The sequence below is a fragment of the Phoenix dactylifera genome, chromosome 2, assembly GCF_009389715.1.
Source record: "Phoenix dactylifera cultivar Barhee BC4 chromosome 2, palm_55x_up_171113_PBpolish2nd_filt_p, whole genome shotgun sequence".
Classification (NCBI taxonomy): domain Eukaryota; kingdom Viridiplantae; phylum Streptophyta; class Magnoliopsida; order Arecales; family Arecaceae; genus Phoenix; species Phoenix dactylifera.
The window spans coordinates 589,306-612,995 of NC_052393.1; the positions used below are offsets into that span (position 1 = coordinate 589,306).

Here is a 23,690-nt window from a genome sequence, read left to right on the forward strand (position 1 = left end):
CTGATCCCAAATAGTTGAGAAAAAACTCAATAATTTTAATTATAGTTATATTTATAATATATAAATTGATGGATGGAGAGATGGATAGAATCTAATTTTCATTTCATGCTTAAAATATAGCATATACAAACCCATAGAGAATTATTGTAGGATGAGATCAATGGAACAAAACCCGTGTAGTTTGATTCTTATATGGTAGTTGAAATTAAATGTTGATGTTTATGGAATTTTTATTATATTTATTTATAATGAATATATTAGGTGGAAATTATTTTCCTCCCCCCATTTTATTTTTTTAGAGTAATTTTTTCTTCCAACATAAAGGCCCATAGGCAAATGTGCTACATGACTAGGGGTAACCATTCCCTTAATACCTTTAACCCCCAAAATTTATGGGAAGCCACCAAGGTGGTAGCACAGTTGGAACGAAGCTTTGCTTCCATCGACGTAGTCTAGGTTCGAAATGCACGGGCGTCGATTAAATGTTGGAGACCGTATGTCCCCGTTTGGACACGCTCGTTGGGAACGCTATCTGGTCCAGCTGTCACTGAGGTGGTGCTAGGGTGACGTACTCACACGTGGGGTGACCCACGGGTCAGGGAAGGTATGAGCAAAATTTCTACCTACATCGAAGATTTTTTAGTGGAAGGGGGGCCAAGTGGGAGCTGCTACGCGGGTGAGATTTCCTCTCCCCCCTCCTCTTTTTTCACCAAAAAAAAAAAAAAATCTAAGAAGAGAGGATTTGATCCCAAATTATTTGATATAACTCCTAAAAATTTTACCAGCTTGGTAAGCTATCACCTTTAAATATGAGACCACAAAAAGTAAAGTGGGATCTCTAGCTTCATGTAAATTTTTATAATCAGCTCATGAAATTTGCTTTCCTGATGAGTGACAATATATAAATAGTGCGGGCATTAAGGAATGGTTATGCAAGTTTACAATGAGTGCAACTATGCAAGGGGAAGTGAGGTCCCAACCTGACTCAATCCATTGCTGTCCTTATTTTCCGGGTGAAAAAAATATTAAACAACTATGCATGTAACATTCCAAATATGAAACATAAATCTCAACATCTATAGCACCAAAAATAAGAAAGATTTTCTGATATATGATTCTTATTTTTCATACAAATTTTTCTTATTAATTAATATTTTTCAAAATACTTTCGTAAGAGCTCACATTCAACTTTATGGTTGATTGGTGCTTGGCATATTTCAAGCAGTTGTTCGGTAACTGTTCTCACCATCCACTTTCATATATATGCAGAGGCTTTCACGTAGAAACCATAAGATGGGAGTCTGAAAATAACTAAATGTTTCTTTTGACATTTTGAATAATATTTTCTTCTTCCTACATACTTCACAAACATGTGGCAAAGACTTAGCTATAAGCAACTGAGGTCTTTTAGGAGAGCTGTAAATGATTTTTCTATTAATATGCTTCTCATATAGATCGGCAATAGTTGGTGTTCTATGTAAAATTTGTAAATTTGTCATAAAAAATTGTTAAGGGTCCACTCCAAGGCATAAAAAAATGTCATTAGAATATTTTTTGGATAGAGATTGCAAATAATATGCAATCTTCAAAAGTAAAAACACATAAGCAATAAAAATTGTTTTTTTTGTATTATTTTTTCTTTTCATATAGTGACCAGAATACTATTCTATTGTCATGGATTTGCAACTCAAAGACTTGAAAATAATTAAAGATCCAAATGGATTAGAGCTTTATAGTTCTTTCTAAGGAAAAAATGATAACAATTGATGGTCCAATATAGGACCTAAATTAATGCTTCTTACATGCTTTGACACTTCCATCCTCTCTCAATCTCCTTCCCATCCCAACTTTCTTGCATTGTCTCCTCCCTCCCTTTACCACATTCAATGATGCCTTCTACCAGGATATAATTGTAGAGGATTGCTCTACCTTCGAGAGTTGCAGAGGATACACTTATCCCGGTTTTGACGCCTTATTAGCTGAACGCAGAGCCTTTTGGTACCCGTATCAAAGAGAGACTAGGGATTCCATGACGAGCCGTTGGTGGTAGAGATTAAATTCTAGAATACATTAAATTTTTTTGAATAATTCTTGGTTCTTCACTTGGCCAAATGATTGCAGAATTATTTTTTGGTAAATAAACTGATACGAACTCACCAAAACAAAACAAATTAATCCAAAACCATTCAAGCACTTTTTTTCTTCTAAAAGTTATGATTTATTCACAGATTCAGCATGGCTTATTCTTTCATTCTTCTATGAATTGCAAATCAATGATTTATTCTTATCTTGAAGGGAACTTTTAACAATTTACTTCTAAAGCCCGTTTGGGGAAGTCATGGCAGTTGAGCTTTATGTAATATAGCATAATATTAATGTAATATAATATAATATTATTATAATATAGTAATATAATATTATATACTATAGCATAATAATTTAATATAATATTAAATTATTTAACATAACATATCAATGTAATATGATATAATGTAATATAATATTATATTTATAGTATAATATAATAATAAATGTATAATATATTATAATTATTAGCATAAATTAATTTTCCATTCTCTCAATGACTATGGAATAATATAATATAATATTAAATTATTTAACATAACATATTAATATATTATAATATAATATTATATTATATTATAGTTATAGTATAATACAATAATAAAGATATAAAATATTATAATTATATTATATAATATATTTGTATAATTATTATATTTTATTATGGGTATTTTGATCTAAAAAGAAAAAAATATTATAACTCAAAACAGTTTTCTGATAATTCTTAAAAATGTTTTTTCATCATATATCCGCCAATCGTACCGAGATATTTCCCCCTCCTCTAAAAAAAAAAAAAAAAAAAAAAAAACGCACATAACCCCCGCTACAACACATCAATATCGGTGCATCACTGGATCGGTGCACCTGCAATGCACGTGACATGATTCTTGACGGCGTCCGTGGCACGCAAGGGCTCCCGCGAGGCCCGTGATTTACTTTTCTTCGCTTGAATCCACCGATGGATCGTGCAATTGGCGCTTCGAGATCCATGGAGCCTGAGTTCGGAATGCTTTGAGATGTGTGTGAGACGAGATCCAACGATGTACCCGAAGGAGATCAATCATTATTTCACGCGAAAGGTCCAATCCGAACTCATAGGCAATGCGGCGTAACGGCGTCATCCTTCGTTAGCAATGTCGGTCGCTTGCGTTTAAACCCCGCTTCCGACTCTCCGCGTGTAGGGTTTGCGAAAAGAAAGAAACAACAGCTCCAGGTGCGTTTCTCCTCCTTTCCAAGTCCTTAGGGTTTTCGTATCTCCCACTTGGGTTTTAGGGTTTAAGCTTGTTCCTTCAAGTTTGGGTCGATGGATCTTATGTCTCGTCTTCTTAAATCCTAGAAGAGCAGAGCTCTACGATAATACTGATTTTTCGATCTTTCCCCCTCTTTTTGAATATTTTGATGCATAGATTAGCACGGAGGATTTATTTTTGTAGGAGTTTGATTGAGTAGAGATCGGTGGGGCGAATGCTTACAAGTTTTAAATCTTATGTTTGCACTTCAAGATCGTTTAGTTCGGGCCATGGTTTTCTTGAAATTCCGATACATAGTGGCATTTGTTAGAAAGGGGAGGGATCAAAAGGAACTTTTTAGCGAGAAAATTTCATTTATGTTCTTTTTAAAAGGAGGAGTTCTTCGCGATTTTTATGAAAGAGATCAGATTATGATGGGTTGTGATTTTGATTTGAATAATTTTGTCTGGCCTGAAAGATGCTAGGGTTTTGGGTCGCTGGAGTAGTTGGGATCTATCAAGAATACCTATGTGAGTGCTTTCTTTAGTCTTTTGCCATTTGGAGTCTTGTATTGACTATTGAGAAGTTCATATCACAGGGAATTCATATATTAGTATACTGTGAGAATCTCAGAAGGCCTTTCTTGCTTTCTATCTGCTAACTGATGTTGACGAATATTTCTTTATTGTTTTTTGTCTCTGATCTTTCAAATCCTTTAAAGATAATACCCCCCCCCCCCCCCCCCCCCCCCCCCCCCCCAAAAAAAAAAAAAAAAAAAAAAAAACAGAGAGAAAGAGACTAGAAAGAGCTCCATCCATACTGAGTAGAAATAAGGCGACAGAGATTGTCATGCATTGTTTAGAATTGAAAAGGAAGTTCCAAGCATATATCAAAATTTATTGGCTTGTACGGTGTGACTAATTGCTACACAGCAATACAGGTCGATACATGGTGACATGTGTTGACGTGGATGGTAATTGGTAACACACCCTATGTTGTACTAATAACCTTCCATCAATGGAGAGCTGAAACAATTGTAAGGATAAAGATGGTGATGGAGTTTAAGATCGGTCCTAGCTTGGATAAACAAAATTAGGGTTGGAATATGGTAAAGAGTTGGTATAGTTTTAGGAGTATACTTGAAAGCACGGTACGACTATGATAGGCATCACACCAAGATCATACCAAGGTTGATTTAGAGATTAGGAGTGTAACTAAAAGCAAGTTTAGACTATGCTAGACATCACAGCAGGATCATACAATGGTTGATTTAGTGACCATTATGCTTATGCACATTTCATGTGTTTGAAATATTTAGAACTATCATATAGATCATTATGAGCTTGAAGGAGTTAAAGTCAGTAGTTGAATTTGCGGATGATAAGTTCAAATTTGACAGGGTGCGATTTCTTGATGCTAACGAAGTTGTTTGAATTTTGATTTAGTTAAGTTCAAATTTTGCAGGGTGCGATTCTTGAGTCTGCTAACATAATTTTTTGAATTTAGATTTTATCGTGTTAAAAATAACTATCTTGAAGTGATTATTCTTGGTTATATATTTGAACAAAAGAATTTGCTACAATGAGCATGGGGGCTTATAATATGAAAATTAAATTATTTAAGTAGAGTTATAAATCTTTTCTAGGATGACAAAGTGTTATTCTCATTGTCATCAAGAAGCTGTTGCATCATTTTTGCTTCTTTTTGTTGAATTGTTTTTTGGTGAGGGCATTGTAGGTTTTAGGAATTTAGGCAACTATCATCATTGATCAATTGGATGGAAATTCAAGAATGGTGATGACCCATCACCATTCTTCAAATGTTGAGCTAGCTTATTCGAGGTGCCAGGGCTTATAATCTCTTCCTTATATTTTACAAGCGTGCAAAACACAGTAAATCTGGTAAAAATGTTTGAGTTAAGCTGGGATGCTTTTGAGAGCATCTAGTTCCAAATGCTTCCTAATCAAAAATAATAAATGATTTTTCAGAATGAAAATTAGGACCTTTGTTCATGATCCAAGATATATGAAATATTGGAAACTAAAAAAAAAAAAACATATTCTTGAGCTTCTTGCCTATGCTTCAAACCAAGAAAAGATGAATGGTATAAATATAGCTAGTGAACAAAAACATAGCATATACTTTATAATTTGCAATTCCAAGCAAACAATTGATCGTGATCTGAACATATTAAAACATAAACAGATCAAATTTCTGCTGCTTTGGATGTTTCTAAACTATATATCAATCTGAAACATGATGTCATACTGTTGAAATTATCAATTTTGTTTTCATTTGATGCATGTGTAACAGACATAAAAAATGCACGACTTTTTACTTCTAGCCAATTTTAATCTCATTGGTTATGATCAAGAATGCTGATTTCCATTTCGGAGGTCATTTATTTGTTTTTGACTGGGAAGCATTTGAAGGCAAATGCTCTTGGAAGCTTAACCCCACTCAAAATGTTTAATTTCATGAAAATAAAAGCTAATAAGAAGAATTGTTTTAAGACATCATTGTGTGCTAGAAAATGAGATTGCAGTTCTTTTGTTATTCTTGTTTACCTAATGTTCATGGGTTTACTGTCGCTGAAGGCTTAACATTAGTTTCAATAATTTTCTATCTTGGCGAGGTGAATTGGTTAAATAAGAAGATTGTTAATAACAAGATGTTACAACAGTGGTGTTATGATTAGGTTGAGTAGCTGTCTTTAAATTTTAAATCACCAAAGTTGTTTCTTCTAGTTGTGAAATTATTTAATACAATAAGCTTCCTTGCAGTAGTGCTTTTGGAATGATATTTCATGTGTTTTTTAGAGCAATTTATATGGCAATGCAACTCATAGTGAATTTTAAATACATTTGATGAGATGAATTGGTGCATTGCAACTTCTAATTTGAGGAATACTGCAAATCACTGCAACTCCCAAAGAATTCTTGACATAAAGCAGCTGTTGATCCAAAAAAACCATTAGCACAAATTGGGCTGGCTAAGATTAAAAAAGAAGTATCAAGCAATTTAATGGGAATTGGTTTTAATTTGAGTCAATAGCCTTGATCCATGCATGAGTTTTTTTAAGCATTTTTTTTTTATTTTTTTTAAAAGTTTAGGATTTCTTCTAGAATTAAAAGTTTGATTTTAAAATCCACTAATATTCAAGCTTCAAAAAGATGGAGCTTGATATTCATAACCCTGTCTTAGTACCTTAAGAAACTTTTGAGCTTTTTCAATTTTTGTTGAAACTAGACCACTGAAGTTTCCATCCCTGAGTTCAATAATTCTGTACTTTCTGGAGAAAATTAGTCCTTACTTACTCCCTCTCTTTGGAGATATATGTTTGGTTAGATGATTTGTATTAGTTTTGGTATTAATCCAGGATTCATGAGTTGCACTGTCATAACTTTTGGTAAAGAGCACATGATGGAGTATTTCAGTTGAAAAATGGTGTTGCATGCACAGTTTTGCTTGTATGGCCTCATGCATCTGTGAATTTGTGCATTTGTGCTTATGTCCTTGCTATGGTTCATTTTTCTAATGGTAGTTTGTTGTGTCTTCTTTCTTTAAGACTTTTAGATTAAAGTTTGCCTTGTTTCCTCCATGTTCCTTGGGTGAATTTTGGTTAAAAATACTTGCCATCTCATGGTATCAAATGACTAAACTTGTAGTTCCGTGAAGCACCATATATAAAAACCTTGTGTATACTGCCTTGGTGGCAAGTTGTTGTTTTGACCTAGAAATTAATCAACTATTTTTGTTGGAAACCCTATGTGTTTTTCTATTTTCAAGCATTCCAAAAATATTTTAAAAATCTAAGGTTCCAAACTGTAATTCTATAACATGCTATATCTTTCCTTAGTTTTAGGTACTTGTTTATAAAGCTGTAACTGTTTACAAGATCTTTATCACAGAATAATAAATATTTCCACTTTCCCTTATTTGGGAATTCTTTGATAGAGAATAATATATAACTGACCTTATAAGATTCTATACTCATGCCCCCTTCTGTAAGAACATGAATAATTGAAAAAGCACTTAAAAATCTAAGTTGCTTTGGCAATAAGTTCCTGGAAAATTTTTTGAATTCTTCTAATTATGATGCTAATTTACATTTTGCATATTGCTTGTTCATTTAGACTTTAGAATCTCTCTTCTTACGTATTCATTTGTTTAAGTTTTTTTGGGAAGCTTCCTTTGCATGATTGTTTCCATTTTAGATTGCCTTGCTTAAATTTTATTTTCATGATCAGCTACTAATGTTATTATAGTCATGCATGATATTTTAATCCTCTGTTTACTAATGTGGTAACATAGGTTTTTGCTTTCTTTTGCAGTAAGCCAATGGAGGACGACACTAATGTAAGATTTGTAAAACCAACATCTAAGCTGCATGTTTTTTGTAATGTGACTACCTTAAAATTACTTGTTAGGCATGTTTTTGAAAGTTGAAACTTGATATCATGACAATGTGATTTGAGGTCTATGCAAACTGAATATTCCTTTTTAGGTGCAAGCTTATTCAATTTTTGAACATGTCACTGTTAACCTGATAATATAGAAGTTTTGTGCAAGAATATGAATCCTTTATTACGAAAAGTGGTAATCATGAATTGTGCATTGCCATTATGAGTAGATTATGCATGTGGTCTTCTGCCCTCATCCTGGTTTCTTAGAGACCTTGGAGCTTGATTTACAAAGTGGCACTATTAGCAAAATTTTGTTCGGTGAATCTTTTTCTTTTTTAAGCAAGTTAACAAAGAAAAAAAGCATATTAACTTTTTTATTGACTTTAGAAACTATACAATTTTTTTGAAGTTAACTAATAAGAAAAGCATATACCTGTTTAAGTAACTTTAAAAACTATACAAAATTTTTTCCATGAATATTGAGAGTGGTGGCTGTTCAATTTGAAAAATAGAGATGAATACCTTGAAGGGACCAAGAGAAGAAGCCTGAGATAAAGAATGGACTACCCATTGTTTATTTTTTTTGACCTAATCAGAAACCTAAACAGTTTATTAAAGTCCATCTTGATCAAATATCTTTTAACTTCAACATGGTGCAGCTATCCATTGGGCTGAAGGTGGCCTAGGGTTGGAGGCAGCAATGCTTTTGTGATCGAGAGTCATAAGATCAAAATAGGCTTGAAGAGGATGAAGAAGAGAAATAGAAGTGGCATTACTTCATCCTTCAAGTTGAGATGGGGATAATGATAGCCTCGATTTGAGAATCATAGGAATACGAGTCTATGAAGTTGCTTACAAGTAGGATCTCAAAGTTTGAACTATGAATTAGTGCTCTGAAATAGGCAAAATTCTGGATATGTTAGATTGAGTTAGGTTGGTTGCATCCTTTTAGGTACAAAAAAAGATATCAAATTTTGCTTGTTAGCTATTCTCATGAGTTTAAATTGTAATGTCTATTTCACCCAAAAATATATGGTTAGGTTAGTTGCAACCCTAGATCCTTTTGTGGGGAGAATTTGTGAGGCATTCTTCTTTATGCTTCATTGCTTTGGCTTGTGCCATTGAACGTAATCAATCCCTAGTTATTGCATTTACCAAATGTTAAGGTAGTAGCTCAATTTCAAGATTTAAAAGTTCGGTTTTGGTTTTGGCTTTGGCTGGCCCAAAAGAGTTTTGTCATTTTTGCCAATGTTTATAAAACCAGACCAGACCGGCTGATTTGACTGGTTTAATTGGGAGCTGATTGTTTGTCCAGTCTGATTCAAAGGATATTTTAAAGTGGTCAAAATCAGTGAAACCCGAGAGAACTAAATGAACCGGTCGGGTTTGACTTCTTTTTAACTCAAAATTCTTTTAGATTGGCTGAAACTAAGTGGCTTTGACTCTCTCTCTATCTTCTTCTTCTTCCCTGGTCTCTGGCGACGCTCCCTCTTCAATTGTTTTCTCTTTGATGGCCGATGACAACGGAGGTGGTGGATGCGAGTGGAGATGGGGCCGGCCGGTAATATGTTTTCCCTCTCCCCTCTCTTTTACCCCCCTCTCTCCCTTTCCTTCCTTCCAACCTCCTTTCTAGCTCTGGCTTGCCCTGCCCCCCTCTCTCTACCCTATTTTCTATTGTTGCACACTGCCATAGTGTCTTGGTGCTAGTGGCCGACGGCCCCTCCCCCTCTCTCTTCTACTTCATCAGTGGGACCAGTGACCAATGCCAACCCAACCGCCTACCTCGACATCGCCATTGCCATCTCTGCCTCCATCCCCAACTCCTCCGACTAAACCACCAACATCCTCCCTTGCTTCATCTCCATCAACCCATGTTCATCCCCCTTCGCCATCGCTAGTTCCCTCTCCCAGTGCTTCCTCATAATCTCTAGTTCCATCCTTAGCCTCGCTTGTTCCATCTCCGCCTACTTCACCATCCTGTTCAGGAACTCCTTCAAGCTCCACTTGCTCTATACCAGGGTCAAGGGTAGCACTAACACATCCTCCCTCGGAGGATTCATTCTCTAGTTCCTCCTTCGCCGACCCCTGTTGCCTTCTTTCCACGTCCAAAGCCCTCCATCGCAAGGCCTCGCTCAGCGATAGCCGCCAACTGCTTGATCTCCGGCCTCACACAACATTGGAGCCCTGTACTGCTCTTCGATGTCACTGGTCGACTTGGAAACTAGACAACTTGCTGGATTGCTGTTTGGTCCGGCTTTAAAAACATTGATTTCTTCTTTAGCTTGGATAGTTTCAGTTGAAATAAAAATATTTAAAGGAAGAAAAATTAGGAAAAGTGTAAAGAAAAACTATATAATTCTAGAAAATAAATCAGAAGTCATTTTAGTGATATTGTGTTGTTTGGAACCTTGGCTAACTTTGTGCCGAAACAATTGAAAAGTTATGTTTTTATGTTTTAAACAATAGGTAAAATTTCACATTAATCTCTGTATTATTTGAGAATCTAACAGACAAAATTCGATGTAGTTGTGATATGAACACTAGAATAGTTGCATCTATCAAAAATTACTTCCCTGAATTACATTGTAAGATCACATTGCTCCAAATCCCCCCGCCCCCCTCCCCCTCCCTCTTTCTCTCTCTCGATGCTGACCCACCTGCACTATAATTACCTAGTTTCTAGTATTTGGGGTGCACCACCCAAGATTCGAAAGCAGAATTTCTGGATGCTATGCGGAAGGTCTTTTCTATAGAATATGAATTTGATCTAGAGAAAATAATTCAAAGAGATGAGAAAATGACAAATACAAACACAGATCACCTATATACACTGCTTTTGTCATATGTCAGTTTCTGCTAGAAGGCCTGAAACTTTGAATTTACATAAGTTGAGTTGGTTCAGACCAAAATTCAAGCTTTTATTTTGTTTTTGCAATTGTAGCCGAAACTTTATAACATGGTTATTTGGCTGGACTACCCCCTATGATAATGCTTTTAAAAACTGGAGTTGTGACTAAGTAGTGTTTGGATCAGTTGGACAATTAAATGTTAGAGTCAAGGTAATGACATTGAATGCCAGAGTCAAGGTATTGGAAGTGCCCTTGAACCTACCCTTGACTATTGGATGTATGCAAACTTTGGAGGTACTTGATAGGTTATGTTTCATTATTCGACCTTGTTGAACTTGATAGTTATGGTCTTCCTTGGCCTAAGGCCTGTGAGTCCAAGTTGTTGCCCTTGAATTCATGTTCTTTCACTAATAAGTGTCCCTTGAACCTACCCTTGACTATTGGATGTATGCAAACTTTGGAGGTACTTGATAGGTTATGTTTCATTATTCGACCTTGTTGAACTTGATAGTTATGGTCTTCCTTGGCCTAAGGCCTGTGAGTCCAAGTTGTTGCCCTTGAATTCATGTTCTTTCAGGGCTCGTTTGGTTCGGAGGAAAAGGAGGGGGGAAAGTGTGGTCAACGGGAAAGTAATGAAATGCCTCTTGTTTGGTTGGAGTTTTCAAAGGAGAGAGATGGGAAAGTTGTATTCCCATGGGAATATGATTCCCACATTTCATGGGAAAGTCTTTCCCATGAGAAACATGGGAAAGTTACTTTCCCATGAGGTGGGAATCACTCCTTTTTTATTTTTTCCCAAAAAGACCCTTCAGCATTAAAGAAGCATTAAAGAGGCATTAAAGACCTAATTTTTATTAAGGGCATAATAGGAATTATACTTAAATTTCCTAGGAAAGTGGATGGTCAACCAAACATAAGCACTTTGGAAATTTGTCACTTTCCCATGGTTAACCAAACATGCCAAAAGTACTTTCCTAGGTATCCTCTTTCCAGGAATCTGATTCCCAGGAATCATATTCCTAGGAGGGAAAATACTTCCCGCGAACCAAACGAGCCCTCACTAATAACTTTTTGATAGAAAGGGAAAGTTAAAGAAGCACTCATCCTTTCCATAAAAGGCTTATGGGCACTTGTCACCGCTTGATGCCTTCTTTGCTTTTAATATACCTGTGTCAGTTAAGTAGTTAAGTAGGATGCAACTAATAAGGCAGTCTAGCTAAAGATGCTATCTTGATTGCTTCCATTTGTATAAGCCCTTAAATAACCTATGGTTGTCAAGTTAAGTTGGATTTCTGTTTGTGACTGAGATAAAAAAATTCTTATAGAGCAAAGGCTTCTTAAAGTGGGATGTTAAGCATTTTCCAAGGTGGACATTTCACTTGCCAGCTCTTTTTTTTCATCTTTAGTTTCTTGAGGTGGGTAACACGTTTATCATGCATGTCCTCATGAAAGAGGCATATGCCCCTTGCATGTTTTATGGGCAATGGTACTATGTGTTGGAGTGTACCTATGAATTGGTTTTGAATGATTGTGGTTCATGATCTCTCCCATTATTTGGACGTGCCCTTATGAGATTTGAGTTAGTTGACTTGAATGCCCCACTGACCTGAAGCAGGTTGTTATGTAACTAACAATGTATGCTAGGGGTTTGATTTATGCAGGTCCATTTTTGTGAACTATCAAGTTGCTATTCATGATCTCGTTTAGGTATGTAACATAGAACCTTTACTGTGCAACATGAGATTAAGCCCTCCCACCAACTTCCATCCTTCCATTGTTCCATGGTTCTTGTATGGCTGAAGTTGGTTTTAGTTTCATACAGACCAACTGACCAAATTAATTTCAGGACAGGAGGTTTTTAAGATTTCACTGGTTTCCCTATAATTTTGGTCGAGTAATCCACAAAATCCATGTATAAGCTAGATTAAATAGCGTTCTCCAAACAAAAGGGCCTGTTACCTTATTATTTCAGCCTTTAACCCCATCACTAGCTTTTGTATGATTCTCTTCGAAAGGTCCTTAGGGTGCTTGTTTGGCTGTCAAAGAATAAAAGTTAGACAAAATTACAACTATGCCCCTCAAGTTTTTTTTTAAAATAAAATAATTAATGCTAAATTAAGTTATCTTTTAGTCCAGGCAAACTTAGCTCAGTGTGATGAAGATTTAACTCGATAAGATAGGAAAGTTATGCATTCAAATTTAAGGCTTTTGGACAGGCAGATATACACTCTTAGTTGTTTATCTGTCAACAAATGAAAATACATCGGTACTATTAGCGTAAAATTTCTGAATGTGCCCCTCAAGTTTTTTTAAAAGATAAAGAAATGTAGTCAACGCTACATTGTGTTGCCTTATATCCCAGCCAAATGTAGCGTAGCATGATGAAAATTGACTCAATAAAGTAAGAAGGTTAAATATGCAAATAAAAGGCCTTTGGATGGGCTTGTGCTTTCAACTTTTTGAAGTGTGAATATGCAAATAAAGGATCTTTGAGGGATATATCAGAAATATGATGGAATCCCATTTAGTACATATGAAAAAATAGTTAACAAATATTAATTTTGGTTGATTTCAAGTTGATCTTGTGCCAAGGACAGTATTGTCTCTGATCAGGTCAATTTTGAGTCAGTTTGTATTGAGTTGGTATCCAGAGCCTTTAACCTGGAGACTGCACAACATGAATAATGTTTGTTTGCCCTAGGATGACATAAAGTTGAACCTGAACTAGTCTTGTTGGCTGGCTGTGAATGCTGGAGAACTTATATCACAAGCTCATTGTTTAGGAACAATTCAAATTGGGGATGAATTTCAATTTACATTGTGATGTGAAGAGTCCACCAGATACTAAAAAACTAAGAGAGGTGACAGAAAGAGATTAGATGTCAAATCATTGATACAAGCTTGTACATGGAATAAAATGTCTTGAAGAGGCAAGAACAATGAGCAATAGCAAAAAACATGATGGGGTTACAAGAAATGTATTCAATGGAATGAAAGTATTTCATTCACTTATTATATTGCTCTCTTTACCTTCATGTTTTCTCATGAAATTGATCATTCAATTTGATCAGGTTTAATTCTTTGGACTTTCCCTTAGCTTAAAAATTTGTGACTTGCTACCGGTTTGCATCATCTTTCATCTCCCTCATAAAAAAACGTTGCTACGTGGAATACCATTCTGAAGCTCATTGAAGACAGTGCTTTAAAGGACAACATATGAAGTGTTAACTATGATAACTATTGCTGATGCAAACCCACTTTTTTTTGTATCAGCTAAATCTTGATGATGCTTCTATAAGCTGTATTACAATTTTCTCGACCAAACTGACGAATGCTTGCTTGTTCCACTTCTTATAGGCTGGAAAGAAAGAAGAGGAGGAATTCAACACAGGCCCTCTCTCTGTTCTGATGATGAGTGTCAAAAACAATACCCAGGTAAGAGACTTATGCTGTTCATTAATGTATATGTCAACATTATTCTCAAAGAGGGTTAGCTTAATGGTTGCATAATTTTCCTGTATTGTGTTCTTTAGAATGAGCTCATTGAGTGAATGTAAGGGTGGCAATCCTGACCTAGACCCATTTACCTGATCTGACCTGCCTAACCTTACCCGAAGAAGAATAAAAAAAACACTAATGGTAACCTTTCGAGCTGACAAAATTAGTAATATTATTTGTGAACATATTGAACAATATAATAGAGAAGTAAAAGATTGTGAATACTGGTACCGGGCCAGGTATGGGTCAGCCAACCCCAGCCCCCAACCAAGTTGGGTGGGGTTCGGTTCAAGATCCTTTAACCCGTTGAGCCATTAGGGAGATTGTGATTTGGAGCTTGGACATCTCACTCACTGTGGAGAAAACTTGTTTTAAAAGTTGGGTTGGCATGTAATATTTACTTAAGAGGTATGTGATTTATATTAGCATGTTGCTTTCTTTGCTATATTATTATTCACTAGTTAGTGTATTCAGTTTTTAATTTCCAAACAGATTTTATTTTTTTTCCGCTACAGTGAAACAGATTTTGAGTTGGGTTGTAGCTCAAACAATTTTAAAAAAATGTGGACAAAAAACAGTCTATCCATGCAATAAAAAGCCCAAAGCTAGATGGGCCTGAGCCAATTAAACAGGTCAACAGGTCTGATGCAGTCAGGTCCATAGGGCCTTTGATGTATGATCTCGATGTGACTTGAACTGAACCTGACCTGCAGATTTCCAACCCTAAGAAAATGGCATTGATTATTAGTAATCTCTGCTTTTTTTGCAATTTTGAGTTATTGACATAAATTCTACAGAGGAGGAATTCCTTCTGTTTATCTTTGTGGGGAATCTGGTTTTAATTGGGGTCTTCATGTCATCGGGCAAAAACTTGGATTACATTTATTTCTTTACCTTCTGTGCTCAAAATTCCAATAAAACAATTCAATAAGATTTGGACTTAAACTATTGCCACATTAGGTACTCATTAATTGCCGGAACAACAAGAAGCTACTTGGCCGTGTGAGAGCATTTGATCGCCATTGTAACATGGTTCTCGAAAACGTCAGGGAAATGTGGACCGAGGTAGTCTCAACACTTAATTATAGTTATTTTTACATCATTACTGTATCTACAATGATTAGTTATTGTTTTTTTCTGCAGATACCCAAGACTGGTAAAGGCAAGAAGAAGGCTCTCCCTGTTAACAAGGATAGATTCATCAGCAAGATGTTCCTTCGAGGGGATTCTGTTATTATTGTTCTCAGGAATCCCAAGTGAGGATCAAGTTACTCTTGTGCAGAATACAGGCATGTCGTACTTGTAGTGCAGCTAATCTGTGTCTGTCACTAATATTGACTTGCGGGTGTGCTGTCCATCTATCCTGTGTAATGGTTTTTATCACTCTTTTGATTTGTATATCATTTTTCGACTGGATTTAGATTTTGGGTTTTTAACCGATAACTTGATATTGAAGCTTCTTATAAATTTTTTACATGGTGTAATTTTGATTATTTTCATCATATGGAGTAGCATGCACATCGGATCAAGTAGCACATGATATGTTTTTTTTTTTAATGGTTTTGCAATATCAAAGAGATTTAAGGTCACTTGTGACCCGGTTATGGATGATACCTTGAAATTCAGCTTGAATGGGTTTAAAATCTAATGCCAAGCATTAATTTTTTTGTGGATTTCATATCATGTGGTGAGGCTAGATATATAGCTTTGTAGTGTGGAATAACAAAGTAAGGAGTGAATCTACTTTTTTCTATAAAATATGGAACATCCATCAGAAAAATGTGTGAATTTTCATCTTCTGATGATTTGATTTTTGTGGCTCTGTAGGGAACAAATAACTATTGTTTAAAAAGCTTAATAAGAAATATTTACTAGCCAAAGCTGAATTGAAGATGAACTCTTGCTGGCAAACGCTGGATTGAAGTTTAACCAGTCTGCAGCACTGACAGTTGCGAAGAGTTGCTTTGGTTTTTTTCGTTGGTGGCTTGATATGGTCGTGAGGTGGTTAGAGAGCCAAGGTTTTGTGGGAGTAATGGAGGGCAATGGAAATTGGATATTGAACCCCCCCATGCATTTCAACTTGAGTTGTCCACAACATGGTAGGACTATCATGTTCTTCGATAGGGTTTTCAAGTGGCTAGTATCATGTTCTTCGATCGGGTTATCAACTAGCTTCGATGCGGAAAGGTTGAAGGATGTTTTTTCAAAATACGTAGCTCAATGATCCTACCCTAAATAGGGAAAATAACACCTATGTATTTGGAAGTAAAACTAACAAGGATGTTCGCTAGGTTTATGTGGAAGTTAGGGAGTAACGCTGTAACAGCAGGTGTCTGCTTTTATCTCTGATGAATTCATCATTCTGAGAATGTCTCATTGTTGCACTTGGTTCTTTAGGGTTCGAGAGAGATCAACGGGGCAGATGAGGAGAGATGAAGCTGGAGAAGCTTGTATACTTTGTAATTTGCTTATGACATCAGTTGACAAGCTCTAATTCAATGCCTAGATTTTGCGGATGGATACCTGAGAATTTTTTGATGCAGTTTACTGTGGTGGATCAAGACGTAGCGTTGTTTCTTAGCTGAAATTTGTGTGGAGTCGAAGTTTTAGATTATGTTCTCAGCCTAAGGGCCTCTTCCTCGTTGTTCAAATAATCTGCAATACATCCGTACTATATTTTCACGCTTGGTTACAAAAAGATGAAAAGTAATTAGGAAGCTGCAGCCAACATGATGAGAAGGGGATAGGCATGTAAACAAGGGGATGAAGGTTATTAGATGGGCATTCTATCATCCACACTGTAACTATTGGAGTCCAAATATTTTGGGAAGCGAGTCAAATATGAAACCTCCAGTTTCTAAGTATGAGAATTAGGATAAAGTCCCAATTCCTAACCTAGATTCCTATTCCTTGACAAAGTTAAAAGCAGATGATAAGTTTGTTGTTCAACCAGGGGAAAAGAAAGGGGGTAGATATTCCACTCCCACAGTATCCTGAATGATTTATCCTGCCTCTCCCATACGTACAGCTAGTGTCGGTTAGCAACTTAGCTTGAGCTCTCTTCCTCCATAGAAAAGTCTGGTTCAGATGGCTTCCTCAACCCACAATCCGGCACCAATGAGACCTCGCCGCCTTCCCTCCTCGTGCTGGTCACCAAACGCTTCACGAACAGGGCCCCCTCCGGCCCCGGAACTGGCGCTCTCCGCGACTCCGTCAACTCGACCGGTGCCTCATCGAGTGGAAGCTCGGTCGAGGGCCTCCGGCGCTTATGCCGCCTCCATGCTGCTTGTATGAAGCACGCAGCCCAGGTGCGCCACTGGTGGGAGTAGAACCTGAACTTGTGCCGAAGTTGCTTGCTATGGAGCCTCCGGAACTGCGAGGCGACGAACTTGAGGTCATCGGCGACGAGCGCGAACGCTTCCACCTCCGACACGGCCTGGACGGTGCGCGTGGACGAGGGAAGGAAGGCCGCCGGACGGGGGTCGAGCGCCCACGTCAGTAGCTCCTCGCCGCAGAAATCGCCGGGCCCGATCCGGCAGCAGTTGAAGAAGCCGGTGCGGCCGCCGTTGGTGGTGTAGGAGTCGAGGTGTCCCCGGATGATGAACAGCATCTCGTTGACGGGGTCGAGCTCATGAACAACGTATGTGCCGTGCGTGTAGAGGGCCGGCTTCAGCCGCTCGCAGATGGCGTCCAGCATTCGCTCGTCCATCTGATCGAACAGCGGCACCTGCACCCAATTTATATGCTGAAATTAACACCCAGCATGCAAAGTCCGGGGATTTTTTTTTTTTAATAGAAAAAAAATCACTTTTACTTTTATATAAAGACAAGAGAATTTAACTATAAAAAAAGACACACAGAAATCTCAGAGGACTTCCGGCGAAGTTCATTTGTTCTCCTTCCTTCTCTTTTCTAAATGACGAATAGGCGCGTCATCCCGACAAAGTTTGGTTAGCATGCATGCAGCAACTATCAAATAGATAATGGTTTTAAAGGTGGACACGTGTTCTCGAAAGTCAATGGTTGACCTGGTGATTACGGTGCATGTTGACGTGTTGACTGGAAAATTGAAACAAACGGGCAGCCAGGGAGATGGATCCATCCTTACCCTTCGAACTAAGTCGAGGCACAGATGGCGCTTGATGTCCTTGCGCAGATCCAGGGGAAGGCCCAGAAGCAGTTCTTCTTCGTCCACCCCTTGGGTTGCCACCCATGTATGCTCTTGGTATCTCCGAATGGACTGCTTCAACTCTGGGGGCAGCTGCCGATGACGCATCCATTGCTCCGTGTCCGTCCTCTTAATCCTCCACTCCTCCAATCGGACTGTTGTTGCTTGGAGGTAGGACTGTCGAATAAACAAAAAAAAAAAAACCGAAAGAAGAAGGAGAAACAAGATTAATACTTGAAATATGCGGCACTTATCTTGTGTCAACTTTAATTACTAGTAGTCACTGGTCTCAACTTGGCGCTTTGATGACAACTATCGTTGCTCTTGCATCCCTTTGTTCTTATAGATCTTGTTCCCAGGTATTGGAACATGGAATTGTTTCTTCAATTATACAGTCCTATCATGGATTTCTTAATATGATGAATTGCTCGCTTGAAATCAGTATTGGCATGTGGAGCTTCCCCCTCTCTTGCTTCTTTCATGTTCGTGCATGCTTTGAAACTATTAATCATGAGCTAACACATCTTAAATTGGAATTTTATAGCCTTTGTGTTGAATAGACGTTGGCTAGTCCATGAAAAAGGAACTGTCTATCATTTGGATTATTGAGCAATATTTGGATGCGTAAACTTACTTGCATATTGCCAATGAGCAATCCAAAGAGCACCAACCCAAGAATGGCGATGATAATGGCGAAGCTGTTTTCTCCTACATATGTGCTTGTCGAGAGATTTTGCCCCAAACAGCTGCAGAATATAATGAATATCAGGCATACATGGTTCAGATTAAAACATTTTTAGGAAGATCCAGACATAATGCTTACCTTAGATTCTTCAGTCCCCACCAGAAGCAGTAGAAGTACTTCTGGAGGAACGGTGAGGATGTGATATTAAAGTTCACTGCATCAGCATAGATCCCAAACTGATAGAAATTTTTATTAGGGTCACATAGATCTCTTAGATTGCTCGATTGATACCACCTGTTCCTAGAATTGTCGATGCTTCGACAATTGAAGTATCGGTACTGACAAGATGGGCTTTCAAGACGGCAGGCCTCCATCCAGCATGCTTCTTGTCGCTCGATGGACAGAAGGTACCAACATGCTCCTAGCACCTACGCTCACGAGGCAAATAGATTGCTTAGAAGATCAAAAAAGAGAAATTAATCTGAGGCAATCAGATTTTAATTTATATGTAGTTGGATCTTGTTGTCTGTTATCATGCACTCTCATTTTTAACTCAAGAGGATTTCATAAGAATACAGTGATATGCAACTGAGAATTAGGAAAAAAAAAAACTTCTACCACCATTGATAAAATGTTCATGTTTATCATTATTTTCCAAAAGAATTACCATGCACTCAGGGAATCAAATACGAGAAGTGAAATAGGATCTACACTTCATGCAAACTCCATTGATGTCTTAACACACACAGATCTTGATGAGGTGTGGATTTTACTTACATGGCTTGCGAGCATGTAGAGTACAAGGTTGTATGCAGCTCCTGCCCATGCAGTTTCAGTCATGACCCCTGATGTCTTTACAATTTGCTTTGAGAGTGGAAATATTAAGAACAGCCTTGGAAGGTATTGCAGGATGATGCTAAAGCGAAAAACGTTCTTCATGTGGACCATTGTGGAACCTTTTAGGCTGGGAATGACGATCCACAGTAGAAACTGTCACCACGAATTCAAGATCAGTTCTCCGAAATGTAAGAAATGAATTCTTATTCCACAGCACGGCTCAGAACAAATTGAGAAAGTGGTAGGAGGTTTTGTACCTGGGGAAGAGGCAACGCAGCAATGAGGTCGAGACAGAAGCCCTTGGATTGATACCTTGAAGCAATCTTGCAAGAATCGATAACAAGCTCGCCCCTCCCAAATACCCGAGAGGATGGAGCAACAAATGCTGTTCGATAGCGAACAAAGATTCGAACAGCATAGAATACATCTGCCAGGGAGCGCAGCACTGTGAGAGCTACTTCAAGTGGTATCTCTATTTCTATGCACTCTGTTTTCTGAGTTCCGGGCAAGTAAAAAAACAGAGGGTCGAGGAAGAGTGAGATCAGGCATGCCACCAAGAAGGTTTTGTTCCACCGTTGAATTATGCGTCCATGAGGATCTAAGAACTTCTTCTCGTCGTTCATTAAAGATTCATAATCCTCCGAGAAGACTCGAGAGAGCAGTGTCTCTTTGAATGATCTGCAGGACTTCCGAGGACAGAACATGGATCCTGGTTTACGTCTCCACGCCCCATAAATGCTGTTGGCGTGTTTGGCCGAATTGTTTGAATTGCATTTTGTTGATGTTGCAACTTCAACATCATCATCATCATCATCATCATCATCATAAAATCTGAAAAACATCCGAAAAAGGTGAAGGTAATATCCTCTTGTGAGGACTTAAAGAGTGCAATAAAAAGCGAACTGCTTCAAGGTACTCGATCCATTTATCCTTCCTAGAATTGGAAGAAAAAAGCTAAGGACTATATAAGAAATTCTCATGTCGATCGAATGGTTCTCAGATATCGCACATTCAAAATTCATCTCTCGCTACCATGAATTTCATAACAAAGTAAAGGATTTGTGCTATTTTTTTTATATTCACAGAAAGCTGAACTCAATCTACTTCCTTTTGTATTGAATTAACTGGAAGGTATTAACGCATCTAAGAAGAGAAGCAATTCCAAGTCAGAAACAGTTGACGATAAGCTCACCTGACAGATCTTGAGCTACCATAAGCCATTGTGTCTTGTGACGACTCCTCTTCTGTGTCATCAATCTATTGCCTGCTTATATGTCGTTGCAGCATGAAGGCATCGAAACTCCAGAAAGGGACCACAATTCGATTCTTATCCATAAGAATAAAAAGGTACCCTAGTTTATGTGTCATTGCAGGATGAAGGCATCGAAACACGAGGCGTCGAACTCCAGAAAGGGACGCACTTCATTTCTCATCCATAAGAATAAAAAAGTATCCTACAACTACTTTCACCAGGGATCCTGTGAATAGAACAACCTAGTTGCATTAAAAGCTCTGGAGATCCTTCCCTTGTGGACCTCAAACATATGGTTTGGAACATGTGACTACTGATATATTTATTACATCTCCTTTTCTCTAAGACTCTTAAATTAGCAACGTAGCACGTCTATGAATCTATCGAAGATGGGATCGCTCTTAGTAATTGTTCTCCTTTTCATTCTCTCCTTTTTCCCTCTAGAAGTTTTGCTTCTTCAGGTGACAGTAGATGAAGCCTAGTTTAATCCTGCTAGGGTTTCGTGCATGAAGCCAATTGTTTTGATAAATGTTGTTATGAACGGATCATATGGAGGCCAAGTTTTGAAACCATCTCAAAATGTTACCATAATGAAGCCAAAGAAGTTTAAAATTAAATTGAGGAGATTATCTCTCATCCTTTTTCTTAGATACCCATTCCGCCGAAGCATTTGGATCACTTTTAAAACTTGCCTCGATATTAGAGGCCGGCCAACAAATTTGCATTCCTTGTAGACTCTGTGGAGGATAGAAATTTCAGCTTGCCTGGGAAAATCTTGGGATCGGCTTCTGATGGCTTTGTTTTGGCATATATGGCTCCATCGGAATTGTAGGTTATTCCTTTGCAGCAGGCAGTATTCTACATTCTCAGTTCTGTAGAAAACCATACAAGCTTTTTATTTTTGGCACAATCTCGGGCCTGTAAAAATTAAAGATGGGCACAACAAGACGTGGAATTTTCTTTTTTTTTTAGTGACTAATTCTTATTTTGTCTGTCTTTGTTTGGAGGCTTCTTATCTCTCTTCTTCTTATACGTAATTTTCTCCACTAATGAATTTGGGGAATTATTTGGCTTCCCCCTTTTATACAAAAAAAAAATATTTTTGCTTTACTAATAAAATTATTATCAGCTAGCATGAGATATTATGAATATTTTATATCTAATTTAATGCCGGCATGTGTGTCCGAAAATTTTTATGAAAGAATTTGTTTTAGTAGTATTTTGCTTTGAAGACCAATTATTCGATTGTATAGTTTTGTTCATAAATTAAGAATTATTCTAATGCTCACGTCTCATTGCTTAACAACTAAAGGTTTTTGATTTGTGCCCTAGACGTGCACTCTCAATCATTTGGATTTGGATAATTATAGTATAGGAAGATCTATTTCATTCTCTTGGAAAAAAAAAAATCTGTGTTTTGCTGTTCATAGCTCATAGTCCGTACTTTGTTATACTTTGGTACCAGCCATTCAACTACTAATGACATCCTCCTTTCTTTAAAACAATGAGCAGAGAGGAATATCAACTCCTACAACCATGATTCATGGATCTAGATCTTAATCATCCGTGAATTAATACTATGCAATTTATTGGTTGAATTTGTTTTTGTTTTTAATATGCTAAGGTTTGACCTTTGAATAAAAGATTCACTCCCTCTAGGATCCGGATTTCCAAGTTGGCTGTAGATTTGGCAAGTCTAGAATTTAAAAAAGTACAATATTTGACTTACATAAGAAATTAAATTTTATAATCTAAAAGTATGTTGGAATAATCATGCTGAAAATTTTATTGGATTCATGGATTGGACTAGTACAACAAGCAAAATTATAGAATTAGAAGTTCTAAATGGATCGAAGTGAGATTGCAACGGACGTAGAGTCACAACGATGTGGCTGCTGCGATGTGGTTTCTTGATTAAAAGATTGGGTGAGCTGCATATAATAGTAACACTCTAGACTCTAAAGAGACTACAATGAAATAATCCTCTTGCATGATATGTACTAGTCCCGCTATGCGCCATGTTCAAAGTGGGTATTGTTGGAAGTTGGAACTGAAGAAATTCACTGCATATAACTTTCTTTTGAATGTAATTTAGTCCCTCATGTCATGCCCAAACTGTTACATGTGTAACTCCCTCATGCCAATTTGAACTAATCCTGGCATTTGGACTACCCACGATTAATTTTGATCTGAGGAATCCTACAACATCTCTGTAGTGGCTCCAATTAGAGGAGGATTCCTATTTCTTCAGCTGTTTGGAGCCGGTGTACCAAAAAAAAAAAAAAACCCGCCTCCTCCTTCCGGATTTCTCCACTCTCCAACAAAGAACATCATCTACTCCATCCTCAGGAGTTAGTAGGATTTGTTGCAGAAATTTCATCTGGAAACCATTGAATGAAACGGTCAGCTGTAGGATTCTCCTGGAGCAGAGCCATATTGTAAGTGACAACCGTCATACAAATAGGAGTGGTACAGACCAAGGTCGAGTAATGCAGACAATGGAAGTACGAGCAATCTCATAAATGATTTGAAGACTTTTGTATCTTTAATGTGCAACTATATAAGCTCTGTATCCTGACTTGAGTCGGCTTTTTTTTCCTAAAAGAATAGATCAATATCTCTAGCCCCCCATTAACCAAATAAAGTTGCCACTAATAGCTTGAGAAAAAATGGAGAATAGT

General features: G+C 37.4%; 2 protein-coding genes across 3 annotated transcripts; one reads left to right on the forward strand and one right to left on the reverse strand.

The window, feature by feature from the left end:
* Window positions 1-3,173: 3,173 nt before the first annotated feature.
* On the forward strand, window positions 3,174-15,656 carry LOC103708426 (small nuclear ribonucleoprotein Sm D2-like). Of its 2 annotated transcripts, none has more exons than XM_008793348.4 (5): window positions 3,174-3,298; window positions 7,649-7,673; window positions 13,927-14,004; window positions 15,028-15,132; window positions 15,211-15,656. In XM_008793348.4, exons 2-5 carry the CDS (start codon window positions 7,656-7,658, stop codon window positions 15,325-15,327), a joined length of 318 nt encoding a protein of 105 aa, XP_008791570.1. In that variant the 5' UTR covers window positions 3,174-3,298; window positions 7,649-7,655; the 3' UTR covers window positions 15,328-15,656. The 2 variants fall into 2 exon arrangements, with proteins under 2 accessions (XP_008791570.1, XP_008791571.1); XM_008793349.3 differs by lacking the exon at window positions 3,174-3,298 and adding an exon at window positions 3,352-3,844.
* Window positions 15,657-16,977: 1,321 nt separating this feature from the next.
* Window positions 16,978-21,066, reverse strand: LOC103708456 (protein CNGC15b). The gene is made up of 7 exons (XM_008793383.3): window positions 20,950-21,066; window positions 20,015-20,588; window positions 19,698-19,910; window positions 19,059-19,348; window positions 18,870-18,981; window positions 18,176-18,412; window positions 16,978-17,794 (listed from the first exon to the last, which is right to left on the reverse strand). The coding sequence occupies exons 1-7, from the start codon at window positions 20,976-20,978 to the stop codon at window positions 17,114-17,116; spliced, it is 2,136 nt and encodes a 711-aa protein (XP_008791605.2). The 5' UTR covers window positions 20,979-21,066; the 3' UTR covers window positions 16,978-17,113.
* Between the last annotated feature and the right edge of the window lie 2,624 nt (window positions 21,067-23,690).

Coding starts and splice junctions, on each gene's coding strand:
- LOC103708456 (XM_008793383.3), bottom strand. CDS start 20,978: ATGGCTTATGGTAGCTCAAGATCTGTCAG. Junction 18,982..19,058: donor TGGGGACTGAAGAATCTAAG/GTAAGCATTATG, acceptor TATATTCTGCAG/CTGTTTGGGGCAAAATCTCT. Junction 18,413..18,869: donor TGCTCATTGGCAATATGCAA/GTAAGTTTACGC, acceptor TTTATTCGACAG/TCCTACCTCCAAGCAACAAC.
- LOC103708426 (XM_008793348.4), top strand. Junction 14,005..15,027: donor GTGTCAAAAACAATACCCAG/GTAAGAGACTTA, acceptor TTGCCACATTAG/GTACTCATTAATTGCCGGAA. Junction 15,133..15,210: donor TCAGGGAAATGTGGACCGAG/GTAGTCTCAACA, acceptor TTTTTTCTGCAG/ATACCCAAGACTGGTAAAGG.